This window comes from Gossypium hirsutum, chromosome A08, assembly GCF_007990345.1.
Source record: "Gossypium hirsutum isolate 1008001.06 chromosome A08, Gossypium_hirsutum_v2.1, whole genome shotgun sequence".
Lineage (NCBI taxonomy): Eukaryota > Viridiplantae > Streptophyta > Magnoliopsida > Malvales > Malvaceae > Gossypium > Gossypium hirsutum.
In genome coordinates, this window is record NC_053431.1 from 126,453,327 (window position 1) to 126,471,951 (window position 18,625).

Genomic DNA, 18,625 nt, shown 5'->3' on the forward strand with positions numbered 1-18,625 from the left:
AATTGGATTCATGTTTAACCAAAGCACTGAAAAATAAAGTCCTAGCTGTCTTCATAACACTTGGAAAAGGGTTTACAACGATAACAAGCTGCATTTAGAGTGTAAAAACCAAACCCAACCAAAAAAAGCTGTAAATCCCAAATTTATTAGCTACAATAATCGATACAAAAGTTTATATCCCAATACGCTTTTCTGCCATTTGGTTAATACGGGCCTCCTATTCTGTCTCGTCCAACACCTCCTCGTAGATCCTCTCGTCCTCGTTCCATGTACAAATCGCGACGGTATTCCTTCGGTGGAGGTGCACCCCTGATTGGTGATCTACTCCTTTCTCTCAAGTCACGTGGCCTGCCACGGGGTGGAAGCTGTGGTGGTGGAAGTGGTGGAGATGGTAGTCGTCTCTCGTATCCTTTCCTGGAATTGAAGAAGTTATCCCTTCCACGATCTCTCTGTCCCCAATCCATTGGCATTGGCCTATCGAATCTACTCCTTCCCCTGTAGTCATCGTCTAGATATTCAAGTCGGTCTCTACGCATGCTATGATCAAAAAACCTGCCTTCATGCCTTGGAGGTGGTGGACCAGCAGCTCTAAAGTCTCGTGGACCTTCCCTAGCCCAACTACGAGGAGGAGACCTGAAGTTGCTGTTTATGTTCCTGCGAGGTGGTGATAGATCCACGGGTGAGCCGGGAAAGCGCCTGGGAGGGGCATGTGGAGGTGGGGGACCAGGGTAGCCTCCACGGGGACTTCCAGTGGGCGCATAGCGAAATCTCTTGCAATTGTTGCAGTATTCTCTCCTTGCAAAGTTTAAGTTCGCGCACCTGTGACATGGTGATTGGCAAATATCAAAAAAACTTAAACGATCTATGCTTGTTTCGAACTACAAAACACATAACTGGAAAAAGAGTACAGATTAAAAAATGGGGAAATAAGTAGTCAACGAAATGCAAAGCAAGCAGCACAAAAATATTAAGGATACACTATGAGAAGTTACAAAATGGCCAGCCAACTTCAATTTTGTCTTTTTTAATCACCAATTGGTAATGTAAAAATGAAAACACCCAAAAATCTAAGATAGTTATGTGACCAAAAAGGACAATTTAATAGTTGAGTGACCATTTTGTAATTTTTCAAAGTTGGGTGACCAAAAAAAAAAATTCATAGTTGGGGTGACGGCTAATGTAGTTTACCCAGACATTAAAGAGGACGAAACAAAATTCAGGGTATGAAGGTGATATGAACTTACAAAGGATCTGGACATATCCAGTCACCTTCCCTAGGGCGTACATTAGGATTATTTCGAGTCATGCCTTCACCTCCGATAGGTCCAGGACCATAACCAGTTCCATCAAAACCCCGGCTGCTGTGTTGCCTGCCACCACCTGGCCCTCGATTATAAGGAGGTGAAGAGTCTCGGTATCTTCCAGGATCCCTCCCATTACCAAAATCACGGACACGTGACGGACCACCTGAGCGATCAAAATGGGAACCATTACGGTGATCTACGTCCCTACGACGTATAGGAGAACTTGAACCTGCACGAATTCTATATCCTGGAAAAAAATAGCCAAAAACTCATAGATAAGCATAAACTAATTAAAATACTAGAAAGATTATGGGAAAAGATGTATTTATATGTCGGTCAATCAAACGTTCAATTGTCCAATAGATTAAAGTTCGCAAGGATGGTTACCACTGGTCAAGATCTCCTCATCATGAGTACGGAAAGAAAAATCCCGAACAGAAGGGAACTTGTTTCAAAAGTTAACTGCCCTTGTTACTTTCAAATACAGCATTTTACCAATTACCAGTACATAATGCAGGGGCAATACCAATTTACCATTATCCATGCAACAGCTCAGTCAGCAGGAAGAAAAAAAGGTCGCTTTCCTAATATCTGAAATATGGATTTTCAACCTAATATCTGAACTATGGACCCCAAAATCGAAAACCTGGAGCAACCACATTTGATACAGCAGGGGTCGAAAGGACTCGAAGGAGAGCATCCACAATGCACCCCACAGTGAATAAAACGAGCATATAGGCAACATAAAAACCATTAACAACCAAATACACCTAAAACCTTCATACAAATTGCCTTGATAAAGAGAAGTAGTCCGAGGCAACGAAGGAGAACTAAAGGATGTAAACTGCAAAAGATATCCCCCCTTGTGAAAGTTGAAATTAACCAGTAAGCCGATAGCCAACGAATTTGCGGAATGGCACATCTCAGCACATTATTTGAAAAGGTTCCACAAAAGATATCCACCTGACATGAGTTAACTTCCCTATGCATAACTTGATGGATAGAAAGTACAAACCGACAGGGCTTCTTCCATCCCCAAGGGAGACCGCTTATGCTAAATGCTTAATTATCTGATAACTTTGCCCACCAGCTCAACTATACCCCATTAAACACAAAATAATACAGAAACAAAGAGGTTGCTTCATGAAGATAGAATATAGTATACAAAGGATATTCCATAATACCCCATTTACTTGTAACATGATACTACTATCCCCGATAAAGTATTATTCAAAAGCCATCAAAGCTAAACCCACTTACCCACCCCAAGGAAAAGAAAAAAAAAACAATACAAAAACTAAGCGAATTCCACCCCAAAGTTCATTATAAGTTACCAGATGCTCCATTATCATTCCGTAAATTAATAAAACCAACAAAAGTCCAGGAGAGACCGCTCACTCCCACAAACAAAATTAGTAATCATGGCCCTATGCAGTGTTCCAAAAGAGTAAAGCCCTCAAACACAATAATTTTTCCAGCCAAGGGACCGACCTTACCACTGATAGCCATTTTAAACCGCTTGACATTGTCAGTATTCCAATTCCCATATGATGTTTTGCAAATATCTTGAAAAACTTGAGTGCAAGCCTCTCAAATAGCAATTGAAATTAGCATTTCAAATTAGACATGTCATTCTATCAAACCCAACCCCATAGTAACTATCTTCAAATTCTTGCCCAATTTGATAAGTGATAACAGCTTCAAGACCAAGATGCAATGTTGTCCTTAGTGAACAGTACCACAAGTCCATTCATCATACCCAACACATATCAATGGCATTTGACACAAAACACAACCTGTTTTACTAAAAAAAATTAACCCCAACAATGATCCAAGATTGCACTCATACCAACATTCCTTCATCAAGACCCAAGTTCTTGCAGGAAACACTCACAGCTGTAACACACAACAGCAAAATTCATTTGCAACTCAATACACCATAAGGGTATTAGATCCATTTGCTCGACATGCAACATAAGGAAGAGATAACAGGTTGTACAATCCCAACTGTTGTGTAACTATTACATAGACACTGAACAAACATCATTGAACTGGAATAGTTACCAAATAATGTTCACATAAACATCTAAGCATTTAAAAAGGGCTACAAGACCCATATGCAAATAAATCATATAGAAACAAGGTACGAGGAATACTAGAAGTAGAACAACATGAAGAGCGGGTCTGTTTACATGACATTGGATTATAAACATTGATGAAGGGATACCGATTCATTCCAGAAAAGTCTTCTAAGTATCATCTGTTGGGAGCCAACAGACCCCTCGATGGGTCGGTATCGTCCCCGGTAGGAGTTTTATCTCCCAGCTCTAACAAGAACCTGAGTGCCTAAAGCTACCTGAAGCGGCAGCAGGTTCACAAAGCGGGAGCACCTCATCGGCTCCTGACTTATGACACACTTGAAAAACTTCTCCGGAAAAAGTCGGACTCCCCTCAACAAGCATAAACAAATCCCTTTAGACTAAGATGTATCCATAGAATATTCAAACACATTGCAATTAGGCTATTTGCCCCACAGCTTAATTTCCTATCTTGAGGACACGAACTATACTCTTATTAACCAACCCTAATTTCACTTAATAGCTTTATTAATTCCTCAATAGCAGTATAAATTTACTGGACATGTAAATTTGCAGTCAAATTAAGACGTTTAATTTCATCAATACCTATAAATATCCAACATAATCATACATTTCAATACCTACATCGATCTAGGGTTTCAAATTTCAAATTTCAAATCACATGATTCCTTTTTACTTTCGACTAAAACAAGGCTGAAAAATAATTTTAACTTCACCGTTATCAATATATTAACAAAAAAACACTGAAACAAAATCAAACAATAAACAATAATCGATTAAACCAAAGAAGAAACTAAAAAAAAAGTAAAAACGATTCCATTAAAAATAAAAACCAACCAGGTTCATCTTTGTATCGATCAGAACGAGAATAAGGATGCGGTTCACGCCGGACCTCCCCGGGCTCATAATCGCTACCACCACCACCACGGCCTCGTCCTCCGCTTGCACCACCGTCAGCTCCGTCGCTTGCCGATGGTCCTACAACAAGGCTGCTAAGGAGCGGCTGATGATGCGATGTTGTTTGGTCCTTGTCTCTAGACCCCATTTGTCTCTCTTCCTCTCGCTCTCTTCTCCTTTCTATAACAGCTGACCGCTGAGATTATGGATACCATAACGGTGGGGGGATATAGTATATAAACCCTAGCGCCACGTGTCTGGTTTTTATTCGGCCATGTGTTATTGTGTAAGAGGTGAGAGATTTTATTTTGGAATAATCCCCGATGCTTTTTAATTTTATGTTTAATCCCTCAAATTTTTCTTTTATTACAGGTAACTCGTGTACTGGATAATGTTAATTTAAAGATACCTTTAAAATGTTATAAATTATTATTTTTACTTAGAAGTTTAGAAAAAAGAACAGCCTACTAAGTGTTCATACTTCATAAATTCATTTTTACTTAAAAGATGTTATAAATTATAATTTTAAAAATACTTATTGTATCTCCATGCTTCCAATAAACTTTTGAGTGAAAGTTGTTAAAAATACTCTGACAATTGCTTACAAAGCAATTTAAAAGAGAAAAAACCAATGATAAAATAATATTATTATCAATACTAAAAATTTTAGCATAAACCACAAATTTAAAATACGTATGAATATTTAAAAATAACATACAATAAATAATAAAAATATAGTTTAAAACTATTAAATAGTGACATATGAAATATGTATAGTATTAAAATTAAAAAATTTGAATCAAATTATTTATTATAGTGTTGTCATCAATCTTAGTAACATTAATTCAATATTTTATTAATATATACAATTAATAGAGATAATAAAAAGAAAATGTATAAAATTGTTAAAATAAAGCTTTAGTTGGTAAATTAAAAATTTTACTAACTCAATTAAAATAGGTTTAAATATCACCATATGCATATTTTTATTAGTTTTTGTTAAAATAAAAAGATTAAGATACTAAATAATATAACTCATTTTAGTTGCGAAATAATATTTTCCTAATATCTTTAATCGTCAGTTAAAAACTTAAATTTGATACCGCAACATTCTCATCATGCCACACGAAGAAGAAAAATAAGAAAGAAGTAATTGGTTCTTTGACACAAAACGGAACATGGTTCTTCGATACAAAACGGAACATATTCGCTCTTAAACACGTTCGATCTTACATCCTCCAAGAGACGTATTTTATTATTAACAATACCATAAAAGGTGTGCTAAATAAAGCAATCTATATTAATAGCCGAGGCCAAGAAAACATAGACCTTATTAGGCACAAAGCAAATCTAAAGAGCTTTAAGGATATCATCAGCACTTGACACGGTAAACTCCCCTCCAGATTCGACATTTGCTGCCTTCACCTTAAGGTCATCGACCAAGAGTGCGAACCTCCTAGAACGAGTGCCGAGACCTTTATCGCCAAGGTTGAGCTCAAGACCAAGGGCATGGGTGTATGTTGCTGAACCATCAGCTAGAAACTTGACATCTTTGTTCTCAGGGTAAGTTTTGGTCCATGCCTTCATCACAAAGGGATCATTCACTGCAAATTCAAGTCAGGTTTCTGTCGATAAACTAATGTCGAATCGGGCAATCAAATATTGGAAACTTTAGGGTTTACACATTCTATTGCTTGTAAACTTTTACACCCAACAAACTTTAGGGTTTGCTTTTCAAAGAGTGTTTTTTTTCTAAAAATATCTAATCCAAATAAAGATCGGAATTAACTAACGGGTTAATCCCTGTTTTATACAACTAAGTAAACTAAATCCTGCTATGCTTGATATTGGTGCAAACAAGTAAAATCTAAGTATACGAACTGAAATACGAGAGTATATAGGCTAAAGAAATTGACAAATAAAGCAAAATATTTTTTTCCCTAGCAGTTCAACTCCAAACAAAAAGTTTTATTTGCAAAAACCATAAAAATTTCAAAAGATATTAACACTAGTAAACCGTAAATATTAACTCTGTTAAAATTTAATAATAAATAGACTAAATTAATAGGGTCCGAGAATATATGTTAAGAAATTCTTTTCCCTGCTTCAATTCTATCTACCTATCAGATGTATATTATCAAATTTCATAAATTTAGCTCAAAATTTAGACAGTTTTCCATTGTTTTATTATAAAACGTACATGGTCCAAATTACCCAGATTTATTATTTAGGGCTTAAATTGCACATTTCTTTCACTTTTAGTATTACATATACAAACTCAAATGCACATTATACTTTGAGAAGATTTCATCAAATATGGCATCAACATTTTATAACAATATATTTCTTCCATGAATGCTAAAAATAAAAAATTAGACTAAATTGACGCTAATTGATTTTTTTTCAAATAAAACAGAATAAAAGATAGAAATTTACCGCTAATGCAAATAATTTCATCAACGCCCTTGGATTTCAGCTCCCCTGCTTTCTCGATGAATCCAGGAACATGCTTCAAGCTGCGTCACACCAAATCAAAACCCTCCATGAACCAAAAAATAATAATAATAGACCACCGTTCCCGGCAACGGACCGTTAATAAATCTGATACAGAAGGAGCCGACCGTTTTACCTGCAAGTAGGGGTAAAGGCACCGGGAACGCCAAAGATGATAACCTTTTTACCGGCAGCCAGGGAATGTACGGACACCTGCTGGAGCTTATCATCGGCGTCGAAGTAGGAGAGAGTACCGTCCGGTAACACGTCGCCGACAGCGATCGGAGCCATTGGATATGTGTTTGGTGAGATAGTTGAAGCGATTGATTGGATCGGTGATGTAACGGAGTGTTTGGACAGTAAGAGTATATATGTATTTATAGGGGATTTTGAAATGGTGACAAAAAAGCAACCTATTAGCTTGATTTGATACACATTTGAGATCCGCGAAGCAAAACCGTAAAGGAAGGAGATAAAAATCTATGCATTGCGGGACCCTCCTACATTTCTATATAGGTCTAATTCTATAATAAGTCCCTGTACAAACGTGTTTTTAGTGAATTTAGTTCTTTTATTACAATTTGATTATTTCTTTTGCCGGCAACAAGTTTGGTCAAATTCTACTAGGCAGCTGATAAATATTTCTTTGTAAAGTTCTATAATAAGTCCTTATATTACTTTGTAAAGTTCATTTTAGTCTTCGAATTAAAAATTCTTCAGGATAGTTACCATACATTAAATTTTTATTCAAATCATGACACCTTCATAATTTATTATTAATTTACTGATAAATTAAAAAAATAAGTATCATGCTCAACTGATTTATCCATAACCCAACCTATAAAAAACCCAATCATCTCCCCAAAAAACTTCACGCATTTTTATTGAAAAAATCGTTGTATTTCCTTTCAGCCACAATAATTCAAAAATATGTAGATTTTTGAGATAGTTAAATTTTTTTTTTATAGATCGAATCATAAATAAATCGTATTTTGTCCAAATTATTAATAAAGTAGTATCATGATCTGATTAAAATTTTATTATATAAAGACTAATTTAAAGAATTTTTATTAGAGATAAATGAATTTTCATAATTAACTTTAATCAACAAGTTCATATAATTTCCATTAACTTCATCAAATAATTTAAAATTATTTTTAAACGTGCAGTGAGTGACGCGATATGCATGCTTTGAATTTGTTTTTACAATTAGATAAATATTAGATAATTTTTCTTCTTTTACCTTCTTTTAAATGTGCAGAAAAAAAATTATTTGCCAAAAAAAGTCCATATATGTGAGTCACATCATTATACGTTTCAAAAAACAAGCAACATCAAATTATTAGACTGAATTAACCAAAAAAAAATTGACCTTAAACTAAAAATACATATATAATAGAAAATTTTAAAATGATGAAGCTATAGTAGATGGACTATAAAAAGTTATTGCATCAATTCAAATTATTAATGTGTCAAAATTTATATAAATATATAATTTCTTGAGCACAATTATGATACTTGACACTTGACAATACACGAATACAACATGAATACTAGGATACGGGCGGTTAGTTCGGCTTTGTTTTAGAGAAAAAAAAAATTGCTTTATCGGAGGATAATGTTGTCGAACAGGGTACATGCTTACACAACATATCGGTAAGTGATATAACGACCGGCAGTTTCACTAGGCCGGATTATTTTCACCACTTGTCCACGTTTCAGCCCGAAGTATCTTGCGATTGGATCACTCACCTGGATACGAGGCAGCTGCATTCAATCCATTCCAAAATCATATGATATGATTAAAAACTTCTGTTACTTGAACTCGAAAAATGTGAGTATCAGATTCCAAGTATGTTTAAGGAATGCATGCAGATGATGGGCACTACAAGTTTGCATATAAGAATGATTCCTTTCGACATTAAGCAAAGCAAATCATATGTCAATGCAAAAGAACGAACATGTCGGACATAAACACAGAACAAGCCTTAAAACAGCATCTATCATGAATTAATATCTAAGATTTGCATTGTTCTTGCACACATTTCTTGTAGCTTGGAATTACCGAGACATCTTTGTACGAACTAGCCAACTGTTTTATCTAGTGTCAGTCTATTGAATAGACTATAACGGGGCAGAATGCTTTTTTGAAGCTAGACCGTCTGGTTACATCATTTGGGCTCTTCCAACAGAGCCCCTACTTGCATTGTATGTACTTACCGCCTACCAGACTTACTTGCCGCTGTACTTGGTTCCTAACGAACAAGGAAGATTTCTATTCCCAACAACAAAGGAATGGGCATTTATGGAGACTAGCTCACTTCCCATTACCCAAGAGGTATATTCCTCACACATGATTAAGGGAGCCATAGAAAGGTAAACAAAACAACAGAAACAGGAACTACCCGAGCTAACAATCAAGAACACAAATTTTAGTCCTAGAAATGTAGCATTACATCGGGGAAACTGTAGCAGAAAGTATGCGATTTCAATTGACAAATACACATGCACATACAGCTTTAACAAGCAAAGGCGAGCTCAAACACTTCAGAATTTTTACTAAGCTAGCCAGCCAACCGAAACACGTGGAAACAAATCATGCATTCCTACTAAGGCACCTAATATCTCAAGTTGAATTAGCAAAGACTCTACAAAACATGATTCAAGTAGAGCTGTGGTCCTACACCTAATTAACCGCTTGCAAGAACATATTAATATGAATCTAAGTATAAAGTTGAAAAACAACTAATATCATATAGGCTAACAAAGATTTGGGAAAATCACTTTACAATACCGGGTTATACAGATACATAGTAATTCGGGTTACAGAATACTGACCTGTGTTTCCTTTACGGTATATCTATGAAGCAAAGTCTTTTTCTCCTCATTAGTAAGCACCTGATGTTCAGGCACGAGAGCATGTTCTTTTACATTGACCAGGAGCTCGGCTTCCTGCACCAAAAAAGTTCAAGATAAGAACCACGGGAAGAGAAATTTTAAAATATGTGTATGCTATTTGAAAAAGCAGATTTCAAGAACAGGGGTGTATATGATTATACAACTGATATATATATACATGAATGAGGCAACCTAAACATCAATGCTTCAGTTGTTATAATATGATTATACAACTAATACATACATACAAATGCATGTATACCGATTTTAGCAAAAATTTTCTAATAAATGGTGTTCGCCTATCATGTTGATAAGCTCAAGAATGTACACTTGATTAGATAAACCATTGGCCTCAAAGCTTTCTGTATACAATAATATATGCCAAGCATCACATTGAGAAAGATTGGATAAAGCAAGTCATTGATTAAGAAATTATCGATAAACATCATGATGACTTGGGTGGAATTTGAAGATCATAAACGTAATGAATTTTACCTGGAAAACCTCCAAATGGAACTTTGAAGAAATTTCATTTATACAAGTTCGAGCAAAGGGAGTTAAATTCTGTTGCACAACTAGTATAGCCCTAAATACATTCTCTGATTTCATGCGGTTGGTATATGTCTTCATTGTCTTAACACCAACTTTGGCTTCTTCAGGGAAGAAAACATAGATCTTGCACGCAAAAAAATTATCACTCGTAAATTAATAAGACAATAAGCAAAGATGATTTAAATCATAATTCAAGAACAGCGACAAGTTTTTAAACATTCAACACACCACATTCCAATACATAGATGACAATCAAAGATGGATATAGATAAAAATCCAAGAGCGAAAACAAGATTTTAAGCATTCAACACACCATATTTCAATGCATTGATCTAGTGTGCAAAAATTATAACACATAATTTAATAAGTCGACGAACAAAGACATTCAAGATGCTACAGTTCAATACATAGATGACAAACAAAAATGAATGCAGATCAAAATCCAAGAGCAAAGACACGATTTTAAACATTCAACACACCATATTTCGATACATTGATCTAGTATGCAAAATTTAAAACACATAATTTAATAAGTCAACAAACAAAGATGAATATAAACCCAAATTCAAAACCAACAAGTTCTTAAACATTCAAGACACCATATTCCAATAGATAGATGACAATCAAAGAAGAAAACTGATCAAAATCCAAGAACAACAATAACAAGTTCTAAAACACTCAACATGCCATACTACAATACATTCAAAAGCAATTCAAAAATAGCTTGAAACCCAAAGACTCAACATGGCTATAGTACAATACATTAAAAAAAGCAATTTAGAAATGGATTTGAAATCCACTTGTGGTTCAAAGTTAGAGAAATAATTAAGGGATACCTGATCAGAGTTATCATTCCGCTTGGTTTTATTGATAACAAGATCCTCCCTTTTCATATTTTCGCCGTATTTGGAAATGAATTGTTGTTTTGACAAATTAATCTCAAAATCTCCAACGAAATAACCCCTATCTTTCAACATCTGCATTACAGTCTTTCGAATTCGAAACAGCCTCTTGATTTCATCATCCGACAATACCATTTTGTGTTTCCCCCCTTCAACAATGAAAAAAATGGATAATAACAATAACAATAACAATCGAAGTCAATTGAGAACACAAAAAGAAACCCTAAAACTTAAAAAGGATAAATGAAAACGAAAATTGTAATAAAAATGAACGAAAATTAATGGCAAGAAAGATAAGAGAAGAGAGAGATTACAAAGAACAACAAGTGTAGCAGAAAAAACCCTAAGAGAAAATTACTCTTTGCGTCCCCTTTCGAATGCTAAACAGCTGAAGTGGCTTCCCTTTTGGTACAGCACAATAGCTTGAAGGTAACAAATATAATAATGTAATAAAGTATAGCATTGCCTTGTCTTCTTTTTATTTCTTTTTTTTTTGTTTTAAGGTAAATTACACTAACTTCGTTATTTTATTGTTAAAATTTATGTTTTGGTCATTTAACTTATAAAAATTATAAAATAATTACTAAGTTATTTAAAAAAATTTATTTAAGTCCTTAAACAATTCAAATGTTTTTATTTAATTCACTGGGCTATTAAAGTTTTTTTTAAGTGTAGCTCGCATGCTCCAAGCGACAATTTAACAATAAGTAAGGTAAATTAATACCCATTGATGAGTAGAAAAACATAGATTAGTTCCAAATCAATGTGACGATCAATATTGGAGATCAAATAAGAAAATTATTTAGATTTGGTACGTAGATTCGTAATGTCCAAAGTTGTTTATGAAAAAAAACTGAGTTGTAAAAAAGAAGGAAATGAGAGCTTTCGATTGGTACAATGGTGCAAACAGAGAAGGCTATAGAACAATGATTTTAATAGTCTAGTGACTTAAATGAAAACTTTCGAATAATCTAGAGACCTTTTTATAACTTTTTTGAAATTAAATAACCAAAATATAAACTTACTAATGGTTTAGTGACTTTGGATGTAATTTACTTTTCACTTTAGGTACACTCCAGCACAATTAATTATTATCAATACTAATTCAAACATAACCCAATTCGATTTTGACAAAAAAGTTAACAACTTAAACTTGTAACTCGAAACAAATCGAATCCAAAAATGATTTAAACATGAATTGATTTGAATAAATAACCTAAAATAATCTAAACTTAAAGTAACTGAAGCAGAAAATAATACAAACCGTAATGATGCAACTCAAAAGAGCCTAAGTCACAAACTTACTCAATCAAAGCCTCATTAATTTTTAAATATCTTTATTTTACCATTTCAACCAAAGCCTCATCAAAATTGCATATTTTTATATAAATATATTAGTTACACAATTTTGTTTTCCACCACTATGTTGGGTATACCTTAATCTAGTAATGTATGTTATACCTACTCCCATAAACAAGCCAAAAACCCTAAAGCCACACGACATAAACCTTAAATCTTATCAAATTTGTCAACGAAAGGCCAAAAAGGGGAATAAGCCAACCCTTCTCACATGAGTTAAAGAGTAGTTCTAAGACAAATATAAACTTGGGTATCATCTATTGTTTTCAAAATTGGATCGGAAATTAATTGGGGTGTCAATTTGAAATAAGAGGTTGGATAGGTTGACTTATGAACCGGAACGAATTGATTAAATTGGTGTGAATTGATTTGATTGGTGGTTGAATTTGTTTTCTCTATTTTTTTAATTTTTATGATTTTAATATTTTATTCAATCGAACTGGACAAACAAATTAAACCGAGAATCATGATTTGACTAATTTGCCCACCAAGTTGTTTATGAAAACCTTGGTATCATCTTAATATTCATCTTCTTACTGTTATTACTAGAACTCCCTCTCACTTTATTCATTAGTTAGAACTCTTCATTGGCTTAAACATTGAAGAACATTTCAAAGTAAAAATTTCTTCACTCCCGTAGCCATAGCTTACCTTATCTTTAACCCTCGAAGATAAAAGGTTAAAATATGTCATAAGTCTTTATACTTTTTGGAAATTTAAAATTTAGTTTCTATATTTTTATTTTTAGGAACTTAGTCCATTTACTTTTTCAAATTTCAAAATTCATGTTCAACTATTAACATTTTTTTTTCAAATTTGTTGGTTTGACATTTTAAATTAAAAAAAGCTACTTGGTAGTCATGTAATTAAAAAACAACATTGTAATTAACATGAATTACATTAAAGTATACGAGTCACATATATATAGTCCATCACCTACTCAGGATTAAGGTATGCCACACTATGAACGTCACAAGCGAATAAATCAATAAACTGATCTAGGATCTATTCTATTTGGGTCCTATCCAATGTACTGTCATTCTAGTCAGTCACATATATGTTTCTATTTTTTGGAAGTCATTTGCTCCGATGCTCAAGACAAAGTTTTTCCCTAATTAGATTTGACTGATGACATATTAGTCTTTCAATCGGTTTCCTCATTTCCGATTAAACTAAGGACATGTTTAGGTTCATCTATTAATACAAGTTGTCTTTTCGTATTATGATCTAACCATGTAATACTGCTTAGTATTAGTTAAATGTTAAATAACCAACAAGTCAATATTTCCTCTCGTTTTATTAAACTTAGACGAAAATACTGCACTAAGGGCACCATATCTAACAGGTGGGTGGTCATACGTCCACATATGGTTGAGACACTCCCCTAGAGGTGCTTATGGGTCGGGCCTATGCATAATAGTGACATACTTTATGCTTGCCCAAGCCCAACCTGACCCGAAATTTGGGCCTAAAATTTTACCCAAACCCGCTCATATTTGCAAAAGACTAATTTAAGTCTATTTTAGACCCACCCATATTATTTTTAATTTTTTATTTATATTATATTATTTTAATCTTTAATAATTTTATATTTTTTATTATTAAATTTTTTTATATAATTATCTTAACATTATTTTAATATTTACATTAGAGTAGTATTATATATTTAATATATATGTATTTTTTTAATGTACTCTAAATTACATAATATCAAAAAAACAACATAATACAAAGTATTATAAACTTAAATCGGGTCAAGCCTTGAATGTTCAAGCCTGAGCTAGCCCAACCCATATTTCAAATGGGCTTATTTTTTTGCCCAAGCCCATTTGTCGAGCCTAATACTTTTGCCCAAATCTTCCCAAATTTCAAGCGGGACTGGGTGGATAACCCAGCCCATGAACAGGTCTATTGACTCCCCTATTAATCGTACACGACTCTTCGTAGAAGGGAGACAAAACCCTCCCCCAGGGGACAACACCTTCCATTGTTGAGGAACTGAGTCAGTGTCTTTGAGAACGACACCTCAAATACTTCTCCCGAAGGAGCAGATCCCTCATCAGCGATTTTAACATATTTTAATTGATACCTACAGTTAAATCGTGCATTGTTAGGTAAGAAATCTTGTGAAATAATATAACAAACTTCATGATAATAGGGATAAATAATTTAATATCAAAACTATACATGAACTTTAATCTAATGTGCAATGACATACATGAACATCGATTTTGTGTGATTTTATACGTAGAATTTAAATTTGATTCAGTTTTCACAAATCACTAATAACATTATTAAATTTTGATCATTTTACATCAAGATATTGCATACACAGAAAATTATATTAATCCAATGTAAAAATGAATGGATGTATTCATTTCTTTAAATGCGTATAATTAAATGAAAATCAAAGTTTCACTACACATATAAACCATAATTCAAGTTTTATGTGCATAATTGCACCAAATCAAAATTCACATATAAAATTACACATTAGACCAAATTTCATATATAAATTTGATATTTATCCCTAACGGATATTACATTAACAAAATATTTTATTTTTTCTGGAAAAAAAAGATTTTTATTTTATTTTAATTTCCTAACAAAAAAAAGCCTTTAAGTCTTATAATTTCCTAAAAAACCGTTGTTGAATGATTAAAATATTATCTTTTGTTAACTAATCTTCCATTAAACAAGGACTAAACACTAATTTCCCCTAAATTCATGCACTTTGTAACGTGAAAATGCATATAAAAGGCGACGAAACTCTTTGTGGAAAAGCAGAGTCGTAGATCATAGGAATAATCTAGGTTTAAATTATATAAATAATAAAAATGGCATTGTTTTGGAGAGGGCTTCTTATATTACCTCTCCTATTTGTGTATGCAAGCAGCCATTTTATATATACTAAACGACATTTTGATAAACCCGAGGTAGTCGGGTTCAAGGACCTCGATTACCTCCACGGCGATGGCGGTGGTTTCCTTAGTAGCCCCATAGAAGACGATGATAGTGTCAAAGCTTCGAAGACCGTCGTTGAAGATGAGAGTGACGATGATGACAATGACAATGACGATGATGATAAAAAGAGTAAAAAGAAGAAGAAAAAGAAGAACAAGAAGAATAAGAAGGAGAAAAAGAAGAGCAAAAAAGAAAAAAATACGATGAAAGTTTCCATACATTACCAGTCGAAAGCCTTGTAAATGAAAAGGGTGGTGACGAAAATACCGACGATTCGTCTGGAGTCGTTGTTGATAATGGTAATGGCAACGATAATACTAACGATTCATCTCAACTCGTCGGTTATAATATAGTGACGGCTCAAACTACGTTTAAGGGGAGTTGGGAATTATTCGTTGAAAACTCTGGTGTTTCCACTATGCATGTGGTGTTGCTTCCAATTATCAATCAGGCTTTGATTTTTGATGCCACGGTGTGGAAAGTGTCAAAGCTGAAATTACCGGGACCACCATGCCGACATGTCGAGGGAACTAATGAAGAAGATTGCTTTGCACATTCAATCCTCTTAGATGTTGAAACAGCACATATTAGGCCACTTAGGGTATGTTTTTTAATTATTATTTTGTTTATTTCTTTTATATTTCACAATGGTTTACTACAAATTTCCTTTATTGTTTCTATTCACAAAACTCAAAGGTTTTTCTTTTAAAATTTTCATTTTCTTTATAATAGTTGAACTATGACACTTGGTGTTCATCGGGTGCTCTCGATATCAATGGTCGATTGGTAAGTACTGGTGGTTACAACAATGGCTCTGACACCGTGAGAATCCTTGACTTATGTGATACTTGTGAGTGGCAAGAATTTCCCGGTGCACTTGGAAACGGAAGATGGTAATAAAATCTAAAGATTATTATAATTTTCATGTTTAGGGTTTAGGATCTAACGTTTAACAGCTTGAATTTGATAATTTTTTTTGTTTTTTTCATTAAAGGTATGCCACACAAGTAACATTAGCTGATGGTAAGTTCATGGTGTTTGGCGGTCGGGATTTCCCGACATACGAATTTGTTCCTCCAGAAGGACAAAAAAACACTATTAATGAAGTGATCAATTTCCCATTCTTGAAAGAAACACACGATCCCATTGAGAACAATTTATACCCTTTCGTTTTCCTTTCAACTGATGGCAACCTCTTCGTTTTTGCCAATAATTGTTCGGTTCTTTTGAACACCCAAACCCACACGATTATCCACGAGTACCCAGTGCTCCCTGGTGGTGCTCATAATTATCCGTCATCGGGATGCGCTTCTCTCCTTCCAATCATGCTTAAACCTAATGAAGATAGGAAATCAATCCCTGTCGAGGTTTTGGTGTGCGGTGGAACGCCGCATGATGCATATACAAAGGCCGATTTGCAACGCCCTAAGGTGTTTTTGCCAGGAAACACCGATTGTGCTCGTATTGACATCACCAAAAGGAATGGCAAGTGGAAGATCCAAAACATGCCATAAGCTCGACTCTTGGGAGACATGGTGGTGCTTTCGACGGGAGATGTGTTACTTGTCAACGGTGCCAAGACCGGTTCAGCCGGTTGGGATGACGCTAGGGACCCGAATTTACACCCAGTTTTGTACAAGTTCCAAACCGATGGAACTGGTTCCAAGTTCACCGTGCTTAACCCATCCAACATCCCCCGCATGTACCACTCTTCCTTTGCTGTCTTTCCCGATGCAAAAATCCTCATCGCTGGAAGCAACACAAACCTAGGTTACCTTGATGATGCTTTGTTCCCCACCGAAGTTCGGGTTGAGAAGTTCTCACCACATTACTTGGACCCGAACTTGGGTATGTTCCAACAAGAGATCATTGTTGAAAAGTCCAATAACCAGGTGAAATACGGTCAGAAATTTACAACGCAGATCCGTGGAAACGTCGAAATTGACCAACAAAAGCTTCAAGTGACGATTTACTCGCCGCCATTTGTGACCCACGGGGTTGCTATGAATCAGAGATTGATTCAATTGGGAATTGTGGAATTTAACAAATATGTTGCCCTAAATACAAACAACATTGTTCTTCAAACTCCCATTAATAGCAACATTGCACCACCTGGTTATTACATGCTCTTTGTGAACTACAATGGAGTACCTTGCCGTCGATCAATGTGGGTTCGAATTTTACCTTAGATCTTTCACAACAAGCATTGAATTGTCAAAGCCACTATATGTAATACGAATCATTGTTCACGTTTTGTTTCACACGTTGTTATTTGAAGATCTTATATAATACAAAATGTGGATAATTAGATTCATTTTAATCTCTCTTTATAATTTTTTAGTTTTATAATATTTTATAACAAATATTTGCTTTAATTTTGTGAAATTAATATATCATAAATAATTTTTTGAGGTTAAATGATGGTTCGAGGAAAAAATTTAAATAAAATATAGTTATAAAAATATATTAATATTAATATTAAATTATTTTTTATATTGTTAGCATTTATAGATAGTAAAACGGGTAAAATCAAGTTAGTAAAATATAAGTTCGAGCCTAAAGCGAGTCGAGCTGATTGTGCTGATTAGCCATGAACAACTCTACTAATCAATGGTAAACAATAGATGTAAAAATCAGGGTGAGACCGTCTTGTTGCGTACCCTAAATTTAGAGACCGATATAAAAATTATGTAATAGTTTAGGAACATTTGATACACTTAACACTACATAGTTGAACCTCCATTCTACATTGTCTATCCATGAAATGATATAACAGACTTCACGATAGTGGATTAAACTTGTCCATGAGCTAGGCCAAGGCTCAAATTACAAAAGAAATTCCAAGCCTGGCTCGCCCTACCCATAAACCTATTTTACTATTTAAAAAACAACAAAAATATATAGTTTTATATTAATACCAATTTTTGCATGAACTGATTTTGTATTAATTTAAACTATTTATATTTTTTTTGCTAAAAAATTAGTATAAAATTAAACAAGAAAGACAGTAAAGTAGGATATATCAAGTTTAAATATTTAAAATTTTCAATATTTAATTATTTTTTACTATTAAAAATTAAGCATTAACATTTTTAATTTTTTTAATATGCATTTATGATTATTTTTAAAGATTTTGTAATATGATATGCTAGTTTTC

General features: G+C 34.0%; 5 protein-coding genes across 6 annotated transcripts; 2 read left to right on the plus strand and 3 right to left on the minus strand.

Moving 5' to 3' along the window:
• Positions 1 to 27: 27 nt before the first annotated feature.
• On the minus strand, positions 28 to 4,516 carry LOC107932860 (transcription initiation factor TFIID subunit 15). The gene is made up of 3 exons (XM_016864976.2): positions 4,241 to 4,516; positions 1,245 to 1,551; positions 28 to 819 (listed from the first exon to the last, which is right to left on the minus strand). The coding sequence occupies exons 1-3, from the start codon at positions 4,446 to 4,448 to the stop codon at positions 204 to 206; spliced, it is 1,131 nt and encodes a 376-aa protein (XP_016720465.1). The 5' UTR covers positions 4,449 to 4,516; the 3' UTR covers positions 28 to 203.
• A 923-nt stretch (positions 4,517 to 5,439) lies between these two features.
• Positions 5,440 to 7,241, minus strand: LOC107932890 (peroxiredoxin-2). Its single transcript, XM_016865010.2, has 3 exons — positions 6,930 to 7,241; positions 6,737 to 6,816; positions 5,440 to 5,904 (listed from the first exon to the last, which is right to left on the minus strand). Exons 1-3 carry the CDS (start codon positions 7,082 to 7,084, stop codon positions 5,651 to 5,653), a joined length of 489 nt encoding a protein of 162 aa, XP_016720499.1. The 5' UTR covers positions 7,085 to 7,241; the 3' UTR covers positions 5,440 to 5,650.
• Positions 7,242 to 8,222: 981 nt separating this feature from the next.
• LOC107932797 (DNA-directed RNA polymerases II and IV subunit 5A) lies at positions 8,223 to 11,609 on the minus strand. 2 transcript variants are annotated; one of them, XM_016864895.2, is made up of 5 exons: positions 11,460 to 11,609; positions 11,080 to 11,294; positions 10,187 to 10,366; positions 9,632 to 9,745; positions 8,223 to 8,560 (listed from the first exon to the last, which is right to left on the minus strand). In XM_016864895.2, the coding sequence occupies exons 2-5, from the start codon at positions 11,278 to 11,280 to the stop codon at positions 8,435 to 8,437; spliced, it is 621 nt and encodes a 206-aa protein (XP_016720384.1). In that variant the 5' UTR covers positions 11,281 to 11,294; positions 11,460 to 11,609; the 3' UTR covers positions 8,223 to 8,434. The 2 variants fall into 2 exon arrangements, with proteins under 2 accessions (XP_016720384.1, XP_016720385.1); XM_016864896.2 differs by having other exon boundaries at positions 11,504 to 11,598.
• A 3,676-nt stretch (positions 11,610 to 15,285) lies between these two features.
• LOC107932831 (aldehyde oxidase GLOX1) lies at positions 15,286 to 17,782 on the plus strand. Its single transcript, XM_016864933.2, has 3 exons — positions 15,286 to 16,069; positions 16,201 to 16,361; positions 16,463 to 17,782. The coding sequence occupies exons 1-3, from the start codon at positions 15,887 to 15,889 to the stop codon at positions 16,980 to 16,982; spliced, it is 864 nt and encodes a 287-aa protein (XP_016720422.1). The 5' UTR covers positions 15,286 to 15,886; the 3' UTR covers positions 16,983 to 17,782.
• On the plus strand, positions 17,001 to 17,657 carry LOC107932836 (aldehyde oxidase GLOX1-like). The gene has a single exon (XM_016864937.1). The coding sequence runs from the start codon at positions 17,001 to 17,003 to the stop codon at positions 17,655 to 17,657; it is 657 nt and encodes a 218-aa protein (XP_016720426.1).
• Positions 17,783 to 18,625: the final 843 nt, after the last annotated feature.

Bases quoted from the DNA above. Each gene is read 5' to 3' on its own strand.
- LOC107932797 (XM_016864895.2), bottom strand. From the start codon at position 11,280: ATGGTATTGTCGGATGATGAAATCAAGAGGCTGTTTCGAATTCGAAAG. The intron at 9,746-10,186 runs GTAAAATTCATT...TTTTTGGTGCAG, and splicing joins TCCATTTGGAGGTTTTCCAG to GAAGCCGAGCTCCTGGTCAA. The intron at 8,561-9,631 runs GTCAGTATTCTG...GATTGAATGCAG, and splicing joins ATACCGTAAAGGAAACACAG to CTGCCTCGTATCCAGGTGAG.
- LOC107932836 (XM_016864937.1), top strand. From the start codon at position 17,001: ATGGTGGTGCTTTCGACGGGAGATGTGTTACTTGTCAACGGTGCCAAG.
- LOC107932831 (XM_016864933.2), top strand. From the start codon at position 15,887: ATGCATGTGGTGTTGCTTCCAATTATCAATCAGGCTTTGATTTTTGAT. The intron at 16,070-16,200 runs GTATGTTTTTTA...TCTTTATAATAG, and splicing joins CACATATTAGGCCACTTAGG to TTGAACTATGACACTTGGTG. The intron at 16,362-16,462 runs GTAATAAAATCT...TTTTCATTAAAG, and splicing joins GCACTTGGAAACGGAAGATG to GTATGCCACACAAGTAACAT.
- LOC107932890 (XM_016865010.2), bottom strand. From the start codon at position 7,084: ATGGCTCCGATCGCTGTCGGCGACGTGTTACCGGACGGTACTCTCTCC. The intron at 6,817-6,929 runs GTAAAACGGTCG...GGTGTGACGCAG, and splicing joins GCCTTTACCCCTACTTGCAG to CTTGAAGCATGTTCCTGGAT. The intron at 5,905-6,736 runs GTAAATTTCTAT...TTGAATTTGCAG, and splicing joins TGAAATTATTTGCATTAGCG to TGAATGATCCCTTTGTGATG.
- LOC107932860 (XM_016864976.2), bottom strand. From the start codon at position 4,448: ATGGGGTCTAGAGACAAGGACCAAACAACATCGCATCATCAGCCGCTC. The intron at 1,552-4,240 runs GTTGGTTTTTAT...ATTTTTTTCCAG, and splicing joins TCGATACAAAGATGAACCTG to GATATAGAATTCGTGCAGGT. The intron at 820-1,244 runs GTAAGTTCATAT...ACCATGTCACAG, and splicing joins TGGATATGTCCAGATCCTTT to GTGCGCGAACTTAAACTTTG.